The sequence below is a fragment of the Canis lupus genome, chromosome 19 (assembly GCF_011100685.1).
Source record: "Canis lupus familiaris isolate Mischka breed German Shepherd chromosome 19, alternate assembly UU_Cfam_GSD_1.0, whole genome shotgun sequence".
NCBI classification, from domain to species: Eukaryota; Metazoa; Chordata; class Mammalia; order Carnivora; family Canidae; genus Canis; species Canis lupus.
In genome coordinates this window covers 34998466-35022059 of record NC_049240.1, presented here as the reverse complement: position 1 = coordinate 35022059, position 23594 = coordinate 34998466, and the positions used below count along the sequence as shown (strand labels likewise).

General features: G+C 36.1%; 1 protein-coding gene and 1 long non-coding RNA gene across 8 annotated transcripts in view; one reads left to right on the top strand and one right to left on the bottom strand.

Moving 5' to 3' along the window:
* The window catches only part of DPP10 (dipeptidyl peptidase like 10), a 1276525-nt gene that overhangs the window by 1152238 nt on the left and 100693 nt on the right, over nucleotides 1–23594 (top strand). For all 5 annotated transcript variants that reach the window (XM_038564992.1, XM_038564993.1, XM_038564994.1 and 2 more), the window contains one exon: nucleotides 13391–13511. In XM_038564992.1, the coding sequence (XP_038420920.1) occupies nucleotides 13391–13511 (121 nt within the window). The remainder of the gene's footprint in view (nucleotides 1–13390; nucleotides 13512–23594) is intronic.
* The window catches only part of LOC111091160, a 129640-nt gene continuing 108481 nt past the window's right edge, over nucleotides 2436–23594 (bottom strand). For 2 of the 3 annotated variants that reach the window (XR_005374177.1, XR_005374176.1), the window contains one exon: nucleotides 17289–17546. This is a non-coding gene — a long non-coding RNA (uncharacterized LOC111091160). Of the gene's footprint in view, nucleotides 3947–17288; nucleotides 17547–23594 lie in introns of those variants that run through there. The other variant, XR_005374175.1, reaches the window with a different exon arrangement.

The window sequence follows — 23594 nt, the reverse complement described above, 5'->3', positions numbered from 1 at the left end:
TTTGGGTACAGTATAGTGATTCAATAATTCCATATATCACACAGTGCTCCTCATAAAAATGCCCTCCCTAATCCGATTCACCTCTGTTGCCCATCTCCCACTTACCTCCCCTCTGAAAGCCATCTGTTTGTTCTCTTTCAATGAGTTTGTTTCTTGGTTTGCCTCTCTTTGTTTTCCCTTTGTTCCTTTGTTTCTTAAATTCCACATATGAGTGAAATCCTATGATACTACATTTTCTTTTCTATTGGTCTCTGTTTTGTCTGTTCTAATGTTAGAGTATAATATGCATCAAACTTAGAAACACACCTACCTCCCACCAATGGCTAAGGTGAAAAGCAGCCCATTTTAATACAGGGCACATTATTTGTTTTAGGGTATTAAACACCTGTGGAATCAGGAGACCTATTTGGGAATGGCATTTGGAGTTTCAGTAATAGATAAGCTTTGCCTTAGTTGTTAATATTACATTATCAGTGAGATCCCATTTCAACTGATGCTCAACTAGGACAGAGGGTACAGAAAACAATTGAGATTAATTCAAAATGAAATTAAAGGCCATAGGATCATAATTAAAAGTTTTCAATACACTTTATCCATCTATGTATCTCCACAAATGGACTAATATTTTTCTAGTCAATTTTTAGATTGAACTGGTTTTCAGAATGCTCATTCAAACCAGTAAAAGGAAAATTGTGAAGAAGGCATCTCCTTTTCTTTATATGTTTCTCTCGCTTCTTTCTAGTTCTCAGATAAGTCTTTGATATGTATAGTCTGGCCTCACTCACTCCTATCACACATCTCTTTGTCTTGTCATCTCTCTTCCTTTCCTTTCTGTTTTTCCTGTTCACTGTGTTTTCAGGCCGGATCATCTAAATCTGCCTTCCCTCAACTATTTCCTTGCTTGGAATCTTGTTTTACCTTTCTCTGCATCTACTGGAACTTGTCAGCTCAGGTGAATCCCATGCCTCATCTGAAGCCTTTTCTGACCCTCTTGTTCCTCAGCAAAATTTGGATTACAGGTATCCCGTGCTCTCAGAAAGTGCACATTATAGCACCTTGCTTTCACAAAAGGCCTACCTAAGTACCATAATGACTTTTTCCTAAAAGCAAAAATTCTCTTAGGATTGATTTCAGTTAGTTAAAAAGGGTATGAAGGTGGGTCTTTCAGAAAAGTGAAGTGGCCTAACACAAACTTTTGGAAAGCAAGGGAAATCCATCCATATTTCATATCTTTCACTTCCATTCCAATAGTTCTGTGTGTACTACTATATCACAGAAATACCATATTTTATTAAACAGCTTTTTTTTCTTATCTTTCTTATTTTAAACTGTGAATTCATCAGCAACAGGGACCAAGACTTAGACAATGTTATCATAGACGTGGTACATACTAGAAGTGTCATAGAATTGCAAATGAATGAGTTAAGTATACCACCGTCATCCCTCTGTGTATAGCCCTCTACTATCCTGAACATAAGTTACTGTCTTCTTTCATCTTTAAATGTTCTCCATTAAGAGAGTTAAACATATTTTCCCCAGGAGTAAATATTTATTTATATGTATCTTCAAATAACATAAAACTACAATATCCTCTGACACTAGTTTTTGAAAAAAGTGACATTTTGCTAGAAGTCTATATAACCAACCTGTTCAAGGTGGATTTTTCTGTTTTGTTTGGTTTTGTTTGGTTTTGTTTTTGTGTGTGCATGTGTCAATGCCTTTCTAAGGGTGAAGCAAATGAAACAAATACACTCAAAAACCATATGTACGTGATGGCAAGTGGATGAGATTTACAAAGGTGAGGGTTGCCTTCTAGGTGAATTAATACATAAGTCCTACATAATATACTTTGCTCTGAATTTTCACCTAAAGAATTTAGCCTTTATTCTTTGTTGAATGCTGAGTGATAGAATACTTCTTTAGTTGGGTATCAATCTCAGTTGAAGCACTGACAGAAGATGACAGAAAGTTTGTCATTTTCTTAAATGGATGGAAGTAGAGACCTGAAGGGAGGGACAGCAGTGAATAATCTATGGCAAAGAACCAAACATGAAATGCTAAGAGTCAGAAATGTTGTACCCAATATTGCGAATCCAAGAAACCACTGACGAGCCGACACCGATGCAAGTACATGAGGGTTTATTAACAAGCTCGAGCTTGGGTCCAAGTATACCCGACACAGTGAAGCAGGGACTTGGACCCCGAGGTGGGTTCCAGCTTAGTTTTATGGGCTGGTCTAGGGGACCTCCAGAAGGGCTGGAGGAATTTCTCAAGTTCTGTTTACATTCTGATATGGGGCTTTCAAGGGCATTAAGCTCTGTTCTCATTCTGATATGGGACTTTCTGCCACTGGCATTGAGCTCTGTTCTCATTCTAATATGGGGCTTTCTAGGGCGTTAAGCTGTTACCACCCCCCCACCCCCCACCTCCAGTAACTGAAGTAAGGTAAAGTTCAGCTCTTATTCACAGGGGCTTGAGACAGCTGTACTTATGCTAACGCTGAACTTAAGGTGGAATGGCCTTAATTTTCTCAGCCTCCACAAGAAAATGCTCTTTTACACACCTTCTTACATACTTTCATCCACAAAATAAAAAGTTATTATACTATCTTATGCTGTCTTGTGCTGCAGGTATGCATACGTCACAGGTAGGGTTTAATTATACCCCATTGCAGCAGGCAGATTAACTAAAGCATAAGAGGGACAGCCATTTCTATAGAACTTTAGGGAGCAGGGGAATATTTCAGGTGCTTTTATTCTGAATCCCAGGTTATGCTTGAATGTATATGATGCTCATCCTCAGTTTATCATTGTACTTAAATTTGAGTTCATAAGAACATTAACTAGAATAAACAAATTGATTCTGGACATAGACATTCCATTGTTAAGTCAACTTTTCCATGCTCATTTTACTGATATCCACTATTTTTGGAGGCTATAGTGAAAAAATTGGATATTTCTGTATTGTTAAAAACAACAACAAAAACAACAACAGAAAACACAGCCAAACAAACACCTATATTTCTTCATTTGTGGCCAAGGATGCCTTGAAATTGCCTGAAGTGAAATAGAGTCTAGAGCTGTGGGAAATGTGCATGGGAGATAGCCAAGGCTGGTTCCACATTCTGCATTTTTCAATTTGTTTTCTTATCAGCATGCCTATAAACTGGAAAGCATTAGGCACAGACTCATTGATAAGCATATGAGAATTTCTTCCAGTCTCCCTCAACCCTCCCTCAGGGAATCTCTTTTACGAACATAGGAGTCCCCATTTGAAATAAAAGGAGTCATAAGGCAAATATAAAAACAAATTGTTTTAGCATCAGGAGCTAAAGTTCATATGCGCTATGCTTTTTGCAAATCTGTGGAGGGATAAAGGAGGGGAGAGATAGCTGGGGCAAAAAGAGGGGTTAATTCAGTTTGCTCCCAACATAAAAACCAGTGAAGTGCTTTCTTTATCCATGAGAGTTTGACAAACTGTTGAATGCCATCTGGCAATTAGGATTCCTGGAAGTAAGCAAGAGAAATGCTCAGGTTCATTTCAAGAGAAAGCGAAAGCTGTTGGATCAGTGAGAAGGTTGAAATTCCAGGACTGGAAAATGCACAGGAGTCACAAAGACCCAGGCATTGTTGGACACTGGGATGTGTTCAGGAAAATCCGATTGGGATGTTGCAGGAAATGTGATTAGGATGCTGTACTGGCAGTACATCAGTGGGCATTTTGCCTCTGCCTTTGCTGGACCCTTGAGGGTTTGCTATTGCTCTTGTGAATAATTTCTCAACTGCAGCTTTATTCCTTCAAGATTCAGAGTCATAGGTAGGATCATAACCTAGAGGTGTTTATTTGGCTTTTTATCTTTATGATTAGAGATGAGGCTCTGCTTCTCCCCAACACTCACATAATTCAAGAATCCTCCAAAAAAAGAATGGAAGTCAGATCTTAGTGTCTAGGAAAGAGAAGAAATATAAACATTATATAGTTGATACAGAGAAACAGAAGGTAAAGTCATTAACTTACCTTCTTCAAATGCTTCAGCTTCTTTTTAGGATAATTGGAGAGGAATGTTTGATTCTCTTTAAATCATGATTATTTTTTATGGCCAATACTTACTAGCTTCAATGAGTTTTGGAAAAGTTGAACATCTATGTGCAGGCACATAGAACAACGTTCATGACCTAATTTGGGTTTCTTTCACCCTGTAGACCACCAGGAAAAGCATTAATATCAGCACTTGATTAATGAGGAAACAATATCAGAGAAACAAAGTAACTTAAAAATTTGCCCAGTTTTACAAAGTTCTCTAACAGAATTAGGTCCCATGTCTCTCTAATAGCAATCCCATTTCCCCACACTTTTGCTTTTCCATTTTCCATTTCAGATTCAACTGCCATGACAAATTAAGCAGTCACATTTCATCCTGAATTAAAGTCCCTGTACATTGGCTTTATTTTTTGTCACCTACCACACCTACATTAATTTGTAAATGCTTGTATTGTGAAGTCACTTTAGATCATGAGATACTATATCTGAGGCTTAGCACGGTGCCTAGCATATAAACGGTACCAAATACATATTTGGCGTCTCATGGAGAACTAGAAGAAGGGAAAAAAGGCAAGAAGATGGATGGTGAAGGAGAAAGGAAAGAGAAGAACATGAGATAGAGGAGGAAATGTATACAGAGTAGCTAGGTCCTTCTATCCTCTAGCACTTGACATGTAAATAAGTACATAAGGATATTTCTAATAATGTAATAATGCTGATGACTATCTTCTGTAGGTCCCAGTTTATTACTGGAGGCCCATAAATATTTTTGTTAACCTCGATTATCAAAATGTTCTATTTATCATAAGGTTTTCTCTTACGCTAGATGAGTTTGACGGACTGACATATCCAACATATAGTATGCCATTATCACATTTCACTGATTAGAATTTGCTGTCATTTGTCTATTTGCTAACTTTTATCTGGTGTCCATTTTTCTCCTAAGAAAGCATGGATAAAAGGGCTTTGGAACTGGGAAGTGACTTACATAATTATGAATTTAAGACAAAGGGATATATTTCACTTCTTTGAAAATGCATAATGTTCTGTAAAGGTTTTAGGAAATAAGAACTCTTTGAAAGGGCTTCCTGATATGAATAATTGCAAATGTCAAGGGATGAGAGTTCTCTGATAGTGATTATATCTCTAGAATGTCAGGTACTGGTGCAAAGGTGACATGAATGATTTGAGTGAGTTGTTCTATATCCGAGAGATGGTCCTGCAGAGAAATGAAAGTGGTACTCTATAACCCACAGAGAGATTTATTCAAAGCCAAAATGTCAGAGGTAATCAAACTATTTAACTTGTGCTCATAGCTTTACTTTGCATTATATAAATGGACACTCAGAATTTATTACATACTGGCAAATTAAAGAAACAGAATTTTTATAAAGTTGAATGATGCACTGCAGTTTTCAGTGACATACTGGTAATTTTACAGTAGTATTTTAAATGAATTATGATTGCAAATAAAGTTTGGCATATTATATTTTCCTTTTTCTTTGGGTTTACCATACATGCAGTGAATATGGTAATTGTATATACTCCCATCTACATAATGCTCCGAATAGAAACAGAACATTTTTTATATCCCAGAACCCCTATTCTACCATTTACAGGTCACTATTCCCCTCCAAAGGTAATCTCTACCCTGATTTGCAGTATCATCAATTATTATAAATAGCACTGCTATGAGCATTCTTGAATATGTGCCTTGATTTTTATATATATAAACATACATATCCCTGCTTTCCTATATATATATATATGTGTATATATATACATATACATATATATATGTAAATTAATCAGTCCATCCATCCATCCATCCACCCACATACATTTCTGTTAAGAAACCCTTTGGATGGAGTTGCTGAGTCATGCAGTTACACATATGTTCTGCTTTGATAAAACCTGTTACAGAGATTTACAAAGTGTACCAATTTACTCTCCCACCAGAAGTTCATGAAAGTTCCAGCTGCTTTACATCCTTGACAACACTTAACTTTTGGCTCTCATTTTCATTTTAGCCATTCTAATCGTAAAACCAAAAGACTCCATTTTTTTTTCTGCTTGTATTCTTTCATATTACCCAAAGATTCTAAGTTATATAAATCAAAATAAGGACTTTTATTTATAAAAGTTTATACTTAAAGGCTTTAAAGAATTATCCTCATGATGTTTCCTAGACTTAAATGGTAGCATATTGCTTAAAAGGAAAAATTTTATTTTAAATTCAATGGAACTAGATTCATTAATAGAATATGGCTTAAATATGTCAAATACTTTTATACTTTTATATATTAAAATGTCCTTCAACAACTTATGTGTATGGATGGAGTTCAAGGTGTTTTATTCTTTATAGTCTTCCTTTATCTTGATAAAAATAATTGGATGCATAATTATATGTTTTCATACTGTCCATATGATGAAACTTTCTCATTTATTGAAAAATGATAACATCTGTCACTAACGATGACTCTAAATCACTGCAAAATCTTCTTTTGTGTCACTTATTTCCAAAATAATATTAGATGAAATTCATTTTAATAAAAATATTTAGTTTAATATAAGTTCTTTTAAAAAATGATAAGCAGGCATGATTGAAAATAGAAAATATGTTCCTGGTAAAGCAAAAGGCAAAGGTTCTACACAAATTTTGCAGCCAGTTTTGGGCCAGGGAGAATGATTAGGCAGGAGTAGAGGTGGGCCAGAAGCCAGAAGGAGCCAAGAATTTGGTTGACTGAATGTTCAGTTTCTCTTTGGGCAGGGTGAAAGGTGAGAACTGCATATTGTTTGAAGGGTATGAAACTAGTGTGAAAAAAAAATGCAATGTCTAACTCTAAGAATGAAGCTTTAAAGGATCCAAGTGAGCGTTACTAAAACATTGGCATTGGTATTCACAAATGTTTTAGACATAAGCAGGAAGTCATATGTTAGGAATAATGACTCCATTTTTACAGTTATTGTCCCTATTAAGCATAATATTTGAATTATCCTGCCAGCATTCTCTGGTTTCCACTTTCCATTCATTTATTGCTACCAATTATTTTCCTAATTACCCACCTGCTCAGAAACATCTTACAGCTGTCAGTTATTGAAAAAAAAAGGGATTCCAACCATTTGGTCTAGCATTCAACCTCGTCTATGGTTGGTTACCATCTTAACTTTTAGACAGTCATAGGTAGATAGAGGTGTTCCTAAATCTTAAGAAATAGTTATTCTAATATTTCGATAGTTGTTCAATTTTGACTTTAGCTCATTCTTTTCCCTTAGCCCTTCTTCTTCTCTACCTTCCTTATCCCATGAAATCACCCCTTGTCCTTAATGACATGATTTAAGTTCAGTATCTCAAAAATGTCTTCATGAATCACTTCCCTCACCTGACCTCTGCCACTCATGGCTATGCCTTGTAATAGGAACTTTTTCTTCATTGGATTTTAGGAGTTTACCTGCCTATCTCTCACATAAAATTATAATCTTCTTGAAGATAGGGACTACACATTAAAATCTTTATAGCCCCAGGTGCACTTAGCAGTGTACTTTCAAACAACAAATTGCAAATTGGCTTTTAAAGGTTTGGGGAATTAAACTAAATTATTTCATTTATGGAGCATATACATGTAGAAAACTTATGTCAAAATCAGTGGTTCTCAACTGAACGATTTTTTTCTCCTCCCCTGCAGGGGACATTGGGTAATGTCTGGAGACATTTTTGGTTGTCACAACTGAAAGAAAGAGCTGCCACTAGCATCTTGTATGTAGAGGTAATGGGTTGTCGTCAATCCCAAAATGGCAGGGCAGTCCTCCACAACAAAGAACTATCTAGTCCTCTGGACGCCTGGGTGGCTCAGTGGTTGAGCACCTGCCTTCAGCTCAGGGCATGATCCTGGGATACGGATCCGATCAAGTCTCCAATAAGGCTCCCTGCGGGGAGCCTGTGTCTCCCTCTGCCTGTATGTCTGCCTTTCTCTCTGTGTCTCTCATAGATAGATAGATAGATAGATAGATAGATAGATAGATAGATAGATAAATCTTTAAAAAAAGAAAAGAAATATCTAGTCCTCAATGTCAGTAGTTTGAAAAACCCTAATCCGGGAATCCCTGGGTGGCTCAGCAGTTTAGCACCTGCCTTCAGCCCAGGACGTTATCCTGGAGATCCTGGAGGGCTACCTGCATGGGGCCTGCTTCTCCCTCTGCCTGTGTCTCTGCTTCTCTCTTTCTCTCTCTCTCTCTCTCTCTCTCTCATGAATAAATAAATAAAACCTAAAAAAAAAAAAAGAAAAATCCTAATCCAAGTTAAGAAGACACCATTTATCATTACTTCCATATTTAAAAAAATAATAATAAAGAATCATCTGTTATCATACATGCCAGACTAATTTCTATATCACTGTCATTATTTTTTATTATAATTGACATTATTGGTGGTACTTTTTATATATAAATATATGATTACATATATATATGTAATCAAGTCTTTTTAGCATATTTTCCCAGTCTTTTCTGTTTGATCACCTGTTTTTTATTCCTCTCTCATTGTATATCCACCTTCCAACACATGCACCCATATTTAAAGGCTAGCATGTGGGACGCCTGGGTGACTCAGTGGTTCAGTGTCTGCCTTTGGCTCAGGGCATGATCCCGAGGTTCTGGGATCAGGTCCCATATTGGGATCCCCATAGGGAGCCTGCATCTCCTTCTGCCTATGTCTCTGCCTCTCTCTCTCTCTCTGTGTCTCTCATGAATAAATACATAAAATCTTAAAAAAAAAAAAGGCTAGCATGTATCTTTCCAGAGTCACAGTCATACATACACATATCTATGTGACTGTATAATTTGTATATATACACAATACATATGCATATATGTATTCCTATAATCTTATTTATTTATTTATTTATTTATTTATTTATTTATTTATTTATTTATTTATAAATGTCATGAATTATCACTGAATCAGTATGGCTCATGTTGGCTAGACCAACTGCCAAAGACAAAGGTTTTCAGTACCTAACTACTGATTCTCTCATTTTTACAGAAAGTAACTAGAACTCATATGGCTAAGAAGTTTAGAAGACTAGTTTGCAAGAGGGTCTGGGAAATGTGAATTTGGAGCTTCTAATGTCCCACTGTAATCAAAGATTATATAGGGGCAGGCATGGAGCTGACTAGCAATAGACAATGGCCAATGTATATCTGCTGGTTAGGTTACTGCTAGTATAAATTTGTATCAGTACTGTCATTATTTAGTGCATGAAATAATTTTTGTGTCTTTTGTCCCTCAGTAATAATTCGGTGAACCTTCTCCAAGTCAATTCATGTAACACTACTTTGTTTTCCACAAAGCCTGAATGTTCTAACATGATACAGATGAATCATAATCCATCCAGGCATTTGCTTCGATGGGTTTTCAATTTGTTTCTTCTTTTTGGCCATCATAAACACTGCTGAAATAAATAGCATGCATCAGCATTTTCTACACATTGGTTCTTTTTTTTTTTTTTTTTTTTTTTTTTTCCTTACAAGATGAGGTCCCAGGTTTGGGATTGCTGATATAGACTATGTTTTGTTTTCAGTTGCCACATTGCTTTCCCATATGGGCATACCACTTTGTTTTCACAATCAACATAGGAAAGGACTCCTTTCACTATATCCCTGCCAGCAGTATTTGTTATCTGGGATAGTCTCTTAATTGCATTTTTCCCCAGAAAGCAAGTCATAATAGAAAGCACCTCAAATGCTATCCCAACTAGACTGTTGCAGATCCTCCAATGCCATTATAGTGCCTGGGGATTTTTGAATGATTCACAGTTTTCCAATTTAAAATTATGAAAATCAGGGAAGGTGGATTAGCTTTATAGCAGCATTATAGCATATTATCAGGCATTGTCTCTGATTGAATCAGTCACAGTAGGCTAATTTACATTGTAATTACTCTCACTTCCAAAATCTTAACTTTTAACATCAAAAGTTCATTTCTTGCTATGTGTCCATTACAAGTTGGCTAGGGGTTGGGAGTGAATTTACTCCAACTTTCTTCACCCAGAAATCCAGGCTTCTGAGGTGTCCACCATCAGAAGTATTCCTGTTGATTGTGGCAGTGGGAAGAAAAGGTGAAAAATTGGCCTTTATATATAAACTTCTGCAAAGCAGTGACACTGCTGTGTCCAATCACTTGTTAATGAACAATATCAACTAATACATTGACTAATTTCTTAGAACATTTATTACGTATTTCTTGAATATCATGATTCAGCATATAGTACTTCAGTTGGCTTCCTGTTCCCTTTCTGGCAACTTTACCAATTTTGAGTTATTTTTTAAGTACATTAAGACCACTGATTTTGAAAAACTAGGTAGTTGGCTTGCTATCTAAATTGAAGAGTAAAATGGTCAAATAGCTAATGTATTCCTATTTGTTATTTAGGTGGCTCTTTGACGGCATTAATTAATGGCATCAAAAATATTATGACAGCTTAATCAACATTAGGATAAATGGCATTAGTGTTTGTCATGTTTTCAATGTGATTTAAATCTAGTTGCAGTCCTTGATGATTGGCATTTGGATCCAGTTTAATTTCATCAGAGTGCATATTTGCACTTCTCATATTGTTAAGCTAGTAGTTAGAGTTTGTGCTATTATTTGAAACTAATATAATCCAAGGAAAAACTTTAGCTTTTTAAAAGAAGTTATAAGATTATAAATGTACACTTTCATGAAGGCAGTCACTAATGTCACTAGTTTTTTGTCCACAGAAAAAAGATCTTATGGACATTCCCTGGTATTGCAGCTTTCAGCAAATGGCATTAAAATTCTGATTCCATATTGCTTGTTCTTTTACATTGAAGCAGATGTCAGTTTCATATGGATTCTGAATATCACCCAATCTGTTCTTCAAATATAAATGTAATTACTGGTCAATGGTTTTGGATAATTTATACATCTGCTAGAATCGTGGAGGTTTTATCAATTGTTTTGACTTAGAGTTTGTTCCTTTCAGAAAGCTGAGGATCTGGAGCTATATTAGTTTGGACTAAGTAACCTCTGCTCCTTGGAATAGCCATATGAGCTTAAGTAGCATGGGTGTGGATGATCTGAACTGTTACTGCTCACAAGTCCTAATAGAAGGTTCAGATACAAAAAGAGGATTCCTTCCAAGTAAGGAAGACTTTGTGTGCCTATTTCACATTCTCTTTGTGAAAGGCAAAAGAAGGTAGTATACAAAAGATGTAAAGCTTAAGCTTTAGATGGCTAGAATAAAGTGAATATTTTTTTCTCCATTACAAGAAGTTGTAATTAAGACCACCTTCTGGGACACCTGAGTGGCTCAGTGGTTTAGCGCCACCTTCAGCCCAGGGCATGATGCTGGAGTCCCAGGATCGAGTCCCATGTCGGCTCCCTGCCTGGAGCCTGCTTCTCCCTCAGCCTGTGTCTCTGCGTGTGTCTCTCTCTCTCTCTCTCTCTCTCTCTCACTCTCGCACTCTTGCGCTCTCGCTTTCTCGCACTGTCTCTCATGAATAAATAAAATCAATCTTAAAAAAAAAAATAAGACCACCTTCTATCCAGTTTTAAGACCCTGAGATAATAGTTCTCAAACTTCTGGCTACATATGACCCACACCGTTTCAATAATTATTTCTTATTTCCTATTGTCACTTGAAAACTTTCTAAATGAAGGGAAACCAGTAAATATCATTTGTTATTACCTCTCCTCTTCCCACTATTGGTACTAACACTACTGCTGTTAGTATTCTATTACTCCTGGTCCATATTTTACCAATATAACATGTAATACTGGTCAATGGTTTGTGACAATTTATACATTGGCTTAAGCCATATAAGTTTATTTTGATTTAGAATTTGTAACCTCCATAAAGCTTAGAATTTTGAACCAAATTATCTATCTGTAGTAACAGTCACATGTATTATATGCTCTATATTCATCACGTCATGGATGCTTCACAACAGGTCTCTAAGGCAGGTGTGAGACTTATCTACATTTTATAAAAGGAGAGGACTGAGATTTTAAAAGGTTAGGAAAATTATTAGAGTCACTTGGATATTAAATTTAGGCTGCCTGTTATAAAGCCCTCTCTTTTAAACAACCTGTTATAGCTTTCTTTCTCCCTACCCCACCCCTCAAAAATTTGTATTTTGGCATTCTCACCTATGATATAAATGGCATGTAGTGTTGAAATGATTAACTAGATCTGCTCATTGTTACATACTTGCCAAATCACCATAATCAAAGTAGAATATCAATGAAATTTTCTGGATATTAAGATTGCTTTCATCATTTTGCACACTGAGATTTAAAATCTAGGATCTCATAATTAGAGGATTATATCAGAAGTCCTGGCGTTTGCTCTGTTTGCTATTATGTAATGGTCCTGTAGCATGCTAGAACACAAGGCCTCTAGAACATCTTCTACCTTTTTAGAATGTTCAATGTAGATAGTAATTTGGCTTCCATTAGACAATATTCTACTGCCCCAACATATAGACAAAACATGGTTCTCTGAAGGTTATATTATCATACAGGCCAGTAGTTTGAAATGTTTGGCATTAAATATATTTGAACATGGATTTTAAATAATTTTATCCTGAATTATCTCTATTTTGTATAGACAGAGCCTGTTTAATTTCTGTTGTTCCTGTTGTGGGGGCTATTGTTGATCCTAATATTATTTTGGAATGCTTTGTGATGTGTTGAAATTAAAAGCCTCTCCTGAACTCTCAAGCACACAGTTACTATTACTGCTATGCTAGTTAGAAAAGAACTGCCAGTGAAGAGTGGGGCATAGCTAGGTGTGTCCCATTTATCAATTCAAAGGAATTTTGCCACCCTTTGCTTTCATCAGAGTATTTGTGAGTCGAGCTGGATGGAATCAGAAAGATTCTGTAGAGACTATTTTATTGATGAACAAATCCTTTTTTGTAATAAGATCCCAAATTGAAACTTTTCAGCTGTGAGTTGGCTATTACTAAAGTGACATCTATCATAGTTTATCAGTCTCTTAAGTATGCAGTGTTAGATCAAACCCAAATCATTTTTGTGGCATAAAAAGGGATTAAGCAGATGAACAATTGTTGTTGAAACTATGGATTTAAAAGCTTCAGTATTGGTACTGTGTAATTTCTAAATGACAATTTGATATTGATATGATAAGGCAACAGCCATTAATAACTGAAAGCGATGCAAATGTAGGTATTAAATAAAAACAAACTAAAAGCAGGCAAACAATACAACACTTGGCTCTTCAGCAATTATTCTATAGTATGAGTACTTAGAAAGCTTCCTAATGTGTTACATTTTTTGGTTTGTTTTATATGTTTCTGGATCCAGATTTATATTTTTGAAAATAATATCTACTATCAACCTGACATAAAGAGTAGTTCATTGAGACTGACATCTTCTGGAAAAGAAGGAATTATTTTTAATGGGATTGCTGACTGGTTATATGAAGGTGAGTTGACTAGATTTTGTTTCAATAGAACACAGATGACCTGTTTTTATACAAAATCTGTGAGAGAAATATGTTCATTCTAGAACAATACTTAGAGCTCCATTTCCTCTTATTTCCTCTCAAAACTGCCTTCATGCTTTCATGTCTTTGCATGTGTTCATATTTCAACTGGTTGTGATTCACATCTACCACATTTTGTGTGTGTGTGTGTGTGTGTGTGTGTGTGTGTGTTTGTAGGCACACCCATACATACACATACATTTTGTTCAGGCTACATAGATTTTATTTTGGTGATGCTTAGCTAATGAAAGTGAATAATGATCTTATGTCAACTCTGGAGTTAGATGCTAAATTTTTCTGACTATAGAAAAGAAGAAACAAAAACTTTTACTGCTCAAAAAATGCATGAAAGCCACTTGATTTTAGTCATTCCCATTAAGAACAGTCTGTCACATTTTAAAAGCCATTGCATGGGGAGCAAAATAAAACCCACCTAAAGAATTATTTGCAATAACTATTGAATCAAGTTTTCATGATAGCTGAGAATATAAAAAGGAACCAAGTAATGAAAACCTCTATCCAGCTTGATCATGCACCAATTATCAGCTGGGTTGTGGGTACAGATTTCCGGGGAAGACTCAAGGTGTGAGGTTAATACCTAAGTTTCAGACTCTGCAACTGATCTTGGCAAAATATGTCAAGATTTAAAATAAGCTAGTCATATTTGATTAGAAATTATAAAGCTAAGGCTCATCTAGAAAATAAATTTTATTTATTGAGCAATATTGGCAAATGAAATCTTTCTATCTCAGAATCAATATTTTTAATTCTATAAGAAAAGTAAATCACTTGCCTATTCATTTATTCATCCATTCTGTCATTGAACATTGTTAAAGACTTACTATGTTCCAAGTATTTGTAAGGGTGCTGAGATATAATAAGAAACAAAGTACTTTCATAAAGAAAAACATTTAGCTGGGTGGAGCTATTTTACTAATGAAGAGACACTGTAGCCTTTGGGATTTATACACATATGTGTACATGTATGCTTATATATTTTCTATGTATATACTAGCATCAAATAATAAAGTATTTTAGAGGCCACAATTTATTCTGAGGAGTAGTGATAGCTACTTTGAAAATATCAACAATAATTACGCTATAGATTTTTAAAAATTCAAACACAAACTGATAAGTAGGGTTCTTTCATTCAAAGCGTCAGAAGCTGACTCTGGCTTTCTTATTTCAAAAGGATAAATTGTTGAAGGAGCCAGCCTCAGATGGCTCAAGAGATTAAAGAAATAAGTGGAGAACAAACTTGAAACTTGGGTAATTCCAGGAGTCTAGGTAGCAAGAACTAACCATTTCTTACAGAGAGGAGCTAGGTAAGAGATACACTTTATCTTCAAAATATTGTTGCTACTATGTGAGACCCAGATGTCAGTCAGTGGAGTGTGGCCAGAAGTCAAATCACAGTAAACACAGAATTCTATGAAAGAACAAAGGAGACTTAGCCCATTCTAGGGATTTGCAAACATTTTCCTAAAGGAGAAACCCTCTGAGTTGAGCCTGAAAGATTAAGAACTATAAGAATAAACTAGGTAGGGAAATAGCCCAAGTGTCCATCGACTGATGGATAGATAAAGAAGAATAGTATATATATATATATATATATATATATATATATATATATACACACATACACACACACACACAATGGACTATTACTCCCCCATAAAAAAAGAATGAAATCTTACCATTTGCAAAAACATGTAAGGAGCTAGAGAGTATTATGCTAAGTGAAATAAGTCAATAGATAAAGATAAATATAATATGGTTTCACTCATGTGGAACTTAAGACACAAAACAAATGAGCAAAAGAAAAAATAGAGAGAGAGAGAGAGAGAGAAGGAAACTAGAAATAGGCTCCTAACTATAGAGAACAAACTGGTAAACACCAGAGGGAAGGTGGGTGGAGGGATGAGTTAAATAGGTTATTGGGATTAAGGAATCCACTCACTGTGATGAGCACTGGGTGCTCTATGGAAATGCTGAATCACTATATTGTACATCTGAAACCAATATTACACTGTATGTTAACTAATGAGATTTTAAATATATTTTTTTAAAGAAGAAAGTAGGTAGGGAAATCTAAGCAAGGGTTAAGAGCTTGCAAAAGCATAGCTAAGTTAAATAGCATGGTGTGTGCCTTGAGAACTAAAGTCTGCTCGGTATTATTGGGTCATAAAATTTGAGAAAAAGGAAGGCAGCAAGAACCAAGGGATAGGGACCCTAAAAATAACCTGGGATTTCAATTATTTTTCCACTAGTAAATGGGTAACTAATAGAGCTTTTCAAATAAGGGAGTGTTAATATCATATCTTCCATATAAATAGATCATTTTGACTACAGTACAAAGCTGGGATTGAAAAGCAGAAAGAACCAGTGAGCAGCTGGGAGGCTTTTCTAAGTTCTGCTGAGAGATAATGAGCAATATTACTCGGATTAAAGCAGTAAGAAGGAGAGAAAATTCTAAAATTGATGAGGCAGTGAATAGATAGATTGTAGTGGTTAAATGGTTGGGGTGCAGATGAGAGGAAGTCAAGAAAGATTCTTTGGGTTCTGGTTTGAGTCACTAGTAACAGACACAGTGAGCAGGCATTCATAAGAGTGGTGGGTTTCAGTGGGGACACGGTGCTTCACAGTGTGCTGGCTTGCTACTTTGGGTAACAAACTGTGATCCTTCACATGGAAGAAATTTTAAGTTAACTTAATATAGAATATACTACCTTGCCAACTGAACAGCATGCCCTGGGCCTCTGTCCTTTATGTAAGGCTTTATATAATTTATAGCATTACATTTTTTAGAAAATGTCAGAAGAGAATTTAAAGACCATTATCTGACAGTTATTTTCTTAATTAGAGAATAAAATTCTATATATTTGGGTGGAGAATGAACACTGTGTTAGGGGACAGGTAGGACTAATAGGACAAAAACTCTGGAAAAATTAAAGTTTTGGCTATTCAAAATAAACTCAATCCTTTTGGCTCTTATGTTGTAGGTATACTAGCACATCCTAAATGTGTTATGTGATGAATCCTCACAATGCTAGCATATTTAATCGTTTACTGAAGAAACCAAGACCCAAGGAGACAGGTGACTTGGACATGGCCTCAAAGCTCATGAGTGCCGGAGCTGGCACCTGAATGTGTGTCCTCAAAGCCAGCACTTCATCCTGGTCTACTCTACCTGTTAGAATTCAGTGCTTTTCCTCATTCCCTAACGGATGATATACATTATGGACCTAAGCCATTAGATTTCACTGATCTGTTTCCTCAGCCAAGGACTCTGAACCCTATTGACCATGGACTGACTTCAATTCTTGCTTTATTTCCAAGAGAAGGGGTAGGTTATATCAAGGGAATCAGTGTTAAGGTTTGATACAGGGACTTAGGCCATTCAGATGTTATTGATTTTTCCCTCACGCATCATCCCCAACCTATGTTTCAAGAGTCCCACATGTACCTTCATCTCCCAATACCATTTTGCTTTTCCAAAGGTGCTAAAAACTCCCAGATTCCAGGCTTCCTCTTTTCCCTTTATTTCACTCACCACAACACAGTGACATCTACTAGGGATGCATATGATCTTCAACAGGTATGTGTGAGATACTCTAGTGTGGAGATTTCCTTCTTTGTTACTTTACAAAAATCAACTACAATCTGAATTAGTATGTGTGGAAGAATCAAGAAGTAACACATAACATTTCCACTTTCTTTATTTGAAATTTGCCTTTTATAAATATCATAGAAAAAATATTTGAAAAAAAAAAGATTTGAGAAGGAGTCACATAAAAGACAATAAAGTGTTTTTTTGTGGCACATTTTAAAGGCATGGCTTAAACTTTTTAGGTCTAGGCCAATCTGTGAGTGTGGCTCTTGATCCCAATCACAGGCACTTATGTTGACTTTTTAAAGTCTTTAAAAGTGTTATTGTAAAATCTCCTTGTTTCTATTTCTAGTAGTATTCAACTCCTAAGGAAAGTAAAGACAAATAAAATGTGTTTTAGAGAGTCAGTGAAATTCAGAAGAAAAATAAAACATACTTAAAATGAAACATCATTTTAAACACAATTCACATAAAATGCATCTAATGTCATTCATATGAATTGGAACATTTAAAGTAGTAAGTTAGCTAAATAAAATATCAGATGAATGTTTTGTTTAAAAAAACAGAGTTCACAGCTACCAAGTCTACAACTTTGAAAATTTCCATAAAGTATTGAATCTATTAAATAGAAACAAAAAATGACTATCACTTTAAGTTATATGAGCATATAAAATATTGGAACTAATGTGCCTAAATGATTTACAAATGTGTTGTTAAGGAATTCTTCTGTGATATTCAGTTCAGGATATTGAGTACATATATCTTTCCAACATTACCTGAGAGCAGTATGAAGAGGAATAGGATTTCTAAGTTTCATACACTTCCAACTTAGTGGAATGAAAAACTGTAAACGCCTTTTACATAAGCAACCATTTGGAGCATGGTAAATAGAACTACATGCCTACATTCCAACTAGAAATGTAAGTAGGAATTAAGTCTAATGGGATGGGGAAATATAGGGTGTCTTCATAGAACAAATGGTATTTGCACTGAGCTTTAAGAATTACAAGAATAGGGATCCCTGGGTGGTGCAGCGGTTTGGCACCTACCTTTGGCCCAGGGCGTGATCCTGGGGACCCGAGATCGAATCCCACATTGGGCTCCCAGTGCATGGAGCCTGCTTCTCCCTCTGCCTGTGTGTCTGCCTCTCTCTCTCTCTCTGTGACTATCATAAATAAATAAAAAATTTTAAAAAATAAAAAAATAAAAATAAATAAATAAAAGAATTACAAGAATAGAAAAGTGAGAGAAAAAAATGACAGCATAAACAATATCCTTATCAACAGATAGAGATTGTTACATTTTTTGGTTGTTTACAAAGAATAGTGCAAAATACCTACTTTCACTTTTTTATGACTTGTCTTGGACACAGGAAATTACATTCATCCATTCATTGATTCTACATAATTATTGAGCACTTACTAAATCCCAGTAAAACTGGACTATGACAGGAAAAAGAAAAAAAAAAATTAGAGATGCAGCCATGGAAGCCAGAGGAAGATAGACTAATAAAGCTGAGTTTCAGGAGGTCAAACAAACTAAAGATCCCATAGTTACTGTTGGATTTGCTACCAGAAATTGATAAGAGCAAAATCAGTTAATTTGTGGTACCAAAAGCAAGATTGCAGTGGATAGAGGTGTAAGCAGGAAGTGAGAAGGTTATGCATATAGACAATTCTTTTAAGAAACATGACAGTGAGATACAGAAAATAAAGGGGGGAAAATAAACCATAGACCCATATGGCTGGCAGCAGCATATTCAGGAAATCTTATCTGCCTAAATTGATAAACTATAAATGGATAAAATCAGCTTACTTTCCAGAGTAGCATGTTAATCTGCATGCAATGATTATATATTAGTTTTCGGTAAGTACTTTGTGTTGAGGCTATGTTTTTAAGTGTCTTTGATATAAAACAACATGTGTTGAAAACTCCATCTGTTCTGCAGTGAGATTCTCTAATCATTGTAATAAAGACAAAGAAGACCAAACCTTCATTGACATGGAATGGAATGCAATTTGTAGAAATGCATTATTTGTAAATAATCTAATATAATTAACACAGGAAGTTTCAGTCCATGAGTAAGAGTCCTTATTAGTTACAGTTGAAGAACTGTGTGTGTTATCCAAGAGAAATCTTAGGCAGATGCATATTAAAGATTCTTTTGTTTACCTCCTTCCCATTTCAGTTAGCTTTATTTTGGGACCTGAAGGAAGTCATATAACTCTCTGTGTGTACGACTTTACTATTTTAACATTTGTGTGAGGAACAACTTTAGGCATAGATCATTCTAAAATAAAGTAGAGTAGTGATACCTAGTTTCTGCTGAATGGTGCTCTCAAATCTGGGCCATTCTTACTCTTGGGAAGTACTTGCACACACATACTTAAGCACCTAGGATACAGCTCATTTCTTTAGGAACCCTGAGTGTTGATTTTAGACAACACAATCTGATCTCTCTGTACCTTCAAGGCTCATGAGACCAAGAGTTTATACTCAGTTTGGGTTCAGCATTTTTTTTCCCTCAGCGTGTCATGTGGATGACTTATGTCTCCTCATACGAATTTTAAGTAATTTGTACAAGTCAGGGTCAGGATTACAATTTGAAAAACAATGGACCATTCAAAGGAATATACACAATTTTATCTATGAAGGGGCCACTTGTCAAAGAAAAGGGTTATGTAGCAACTTGTAGCTAGTAATGATTTCGTCATTAACAACTGCAGTGAGAAGGGTAAGCTGTTACTAGAACCTAGAAGGAGGGAATCCTATAGTTTCTGCAGTAACAGAAGCAGTAAGTTTTGGCTGAGGAACATAGCCAGACACACATGTTTCTAACAGGTGAGAACCAAGAGAATAAATACCGTGCACTAACTTTATTCTCTTCATTTGATTTGTCTGGTTTCACACTGGCCATAGCCAACAAAAACTCAGAGATCATGGGGATATTATTTATTCAAATAAAAATTTCATGTCCTGAAAGAAGACATGAAGTTCCATCTGCTACTGTTTCATTGTAGAGTAGTATTAGTCCAGTTTATATATCTGTCTGAAATTTTTAACTACAGCCAACACTTTTGTTTTCATGTAAGGTTTTGGGGCAAATGTCCCCATTAAGAAAAAAAAAATAAGGTCGCCATAGGGCCTTAACTAGTAATCCTGGTTCCCTCTGTCAACTACTCATTCCTTTTTCCTTTTACCTTCTGCCAGCATTTTGACTATACAGGTCATTTGCCTGGTGGGATCAAACCAAAATTTTATCCCTGCCAAATCTTATTCCTTTGCTTCTTTTTCCTAGGTTCCTACAATTTCAGTTTTCCATTGAAATGGAATTTGAAATGTGGAAATGTAGAATTGGAAAATGAGATCTAGTTGGACAAAGGAGTATTTGTGAATCTGCTGAGTCCAGACATACTCTTCTTTGCTCTCTTTTATATAGTGAAGACACACATTCTTCCTGGCAGATAAGCTTAAGCATCAGACAAATAGTGACTATGCATTCTGTTAGTTTCTTTTTCCCCCAGTCCTTTCGAGCCCTACATGGTCAGGGGGGAATTTCAGCTTCTAATTCAAAGGAGCAGAAGTATGACATTCCCACCCTTAGGCATTAGGACTTCTAAACCCACTGATCTCCTTATCATGAAGAGAAGAAACAAAATATATCCTGTGGGGTAATGGTGTGATAGTGATAGAGAATGCTACATTTCTACCATTTGCTTTCTGGCTATGCAAGAGTGACACTTGCATGCTGTATGGGGACATCCAGACTTCAAGGTTGTTATAGGGTCAAAACTGAGAAAGAGAGAGACTAGTCTGTGCTTCCATCAAGCCAGGTGTATATAGCTAATAGAGAACAGTGAATTTCATGGTCCAAGCTTCTTAACCTTCTTTTTGCCATAAAATATTTTCTGTTGGGTGGTGATGTAGTGTGGGTTATTGTGGTGATGGATAAGCTATTCTGTAAATCCATGAAGAGCAGTGGTAACAGGATTTCAAGCAGCAGGGGCATAGCTATACTAGACTATGTGTCTATCTTTGTAATGACAAAATGCTACCCCTTCTCGATGGAATGCTTCCTGTGTAATCTGCCTGCCACCAGGTAGCCAGCTGGTCCTGCTGCGAAATAATGCCATATCAAGTTTAATGACAGCCCCTATTATTGGCAGGTAGTCAAAGCCTTGTCAGTAGCCAAAGCAGACTGACATGAGCTCAGTAGTCATATTGTTCATCTGATTATCCAGAGCCAACTCTGCTATGGATGTGTTCTGGTGGATATTTAAATAGGACACTAATATCTACATATTTTTACATTTTTTTTACCCCTCTTGATAAGTCGATGCAGTTATCTTTCCCTATACTTCCTTGTCATTAATTTCCATCTTCCCATAACCCCAGTCAGGCCTTTTATTAGTTACTATGCATGAGTCAGGATAGGTCCATGCTTCAAGCCAATTCTCCTTCCACAAGAAGTGAGAAACTAAAGATCTTGTTCAAAAGTCAGCCGACTGGAAGAATTTATGTTTACTTTAGTCTTTTAGTGCCACTCTTCAGGCTGTAGTACAGAGCTTATCCAATTCTCGACCCTCCAAGTATAGCACATACACACACACACCCATAAACCAGGTCTGCTTTTGTTCTTGCCCTGCCAGTTTAAATTAAAAGCACATCTTGAGGTTTAGTTTGAGCTGGAAGAGAGAGGGTAAAACAGAACATGCAATATTCTGGATGTTTTACTTACACATTCTGTCCCAATCCCTTCTATTTTATGGTGGGATGTTGCTGTATATATTCAGTTTTATGGTCAGTGAATGAATGAGGTAACAGTCAGTTCATGATGGGTAGTTTGGGTTCCACAGCCACTTGGTATCCCGTGGTCAGGCTAATTGTTTCTGCAAGAGCCCAGTAGAGCTGCTTTTGAAAAGGAGAATATTTATCAGCACAAGAGGAAATGGCCTTCCTTTAAAGCTTGTAATGCCTGTGTTTTAATTGCCATATAGTGAGTGCCAGAAGCTCCACACAGCATCTCTGTTTACCATGCACAATTACATTAGCATTGTTATCTGCTGGGTCACAAGGTAAAGATGGGCGGGAAGGTTGTACCATGGCCTTGATCTGCTGCATAGTCCTATCCTGCAAAGGCTCTGCTCAGAACAGAAAGCTTTATAGGTTATCTGGGAAGTAGAACAGGACAGCATATGTGAATATGTTTTAAGTTGTTATTCAAAATCTGAAGAGTCTATTCCCACTTTACTTTTGCATAAGTACGATTCCAACAAATTTTCTCTCATTTTAGAAAAACTATCCCAGTAAATGCTATGGTACTAGATCTCTAAACTCTCCTCTAAGGATACAGACTCTTAAACATTATAGGAATTTATCTTTCACTCTGCCTTAATGCAGAGGATGTTTAACTCCCTTGGATAGAGGCTGCCTCTGTCAGCAAGAAGGTTTGTGGGAATTTAGAGGTTTGACATCTTCAGCCATAAAATTAGACACATATAGCAACATTCCACTCCCTTTTCTGAGTCTCTTACTGGTATTCATCATGGTATCTGTCAGGGTACGAAGTTAGCACATTCAGTAATCTGAAGAAGTTTTATTTATAAAGAGACCACATTTACAAAGTGAAATCATGAAGGACTGAGCTATGATCTAGACTAGTAGCAACCAAGCTATGACCCCTGTGACCACAGAGATGAGCCATTACAAGATTAAAAAAAAAAAAAAAAAAGGAGAAAATTTCACAGAAGAGACTGCATTGACAGGAATAGTGACATCATTTAAAGCACGCAGCTAGACTGAAGTGACATTTCAGGATAGAGCCAAGGGAATATATACTCTGACTTTACTCTCCTCCTTCTAATCTCTTGCCATCGTACCATAAAGGCTGTGCCCTGGAGGGCATGGCAGCCCTTTTGCTATAGTTCACCCATATTAATTTTCTGAACCAGAAAGCAGGTATAGACAAATGAAGAGTGGATCTGGGGTCACATGAAAGATATCCAATATATTTCTCATTCTCTTTCTTCAGAGCTTAAAATAGTTTCATGAATCCAGAGGGGATTCGACTTATTCAATGAAGAGAGTGGATATTTAACTTGTTTGATGATGGAAATATGACTGAATGCAAATGTGAATGAATGGTGACAAAATACAGTTTTATGCCATATTTCAGTGTTCATTTACTGTTCTTATTGTTTTTATTCCAATAGTGCTTCCATTTTCCCTGTTCATGTTGCTGACAGTCTATGAAATCCTGGCTTCATTGCTTCATCATTCTTTCCTTCCATTCTATCTCTTATCCTGTGACTAAAAGGATAACTCAGAAATAGAGAATTCTCTATGACATTGATAAAAGCAAAATCTGACACATTGTATAGAAAAAAATGTCTATGTGCAATGGAGGTTTCAAG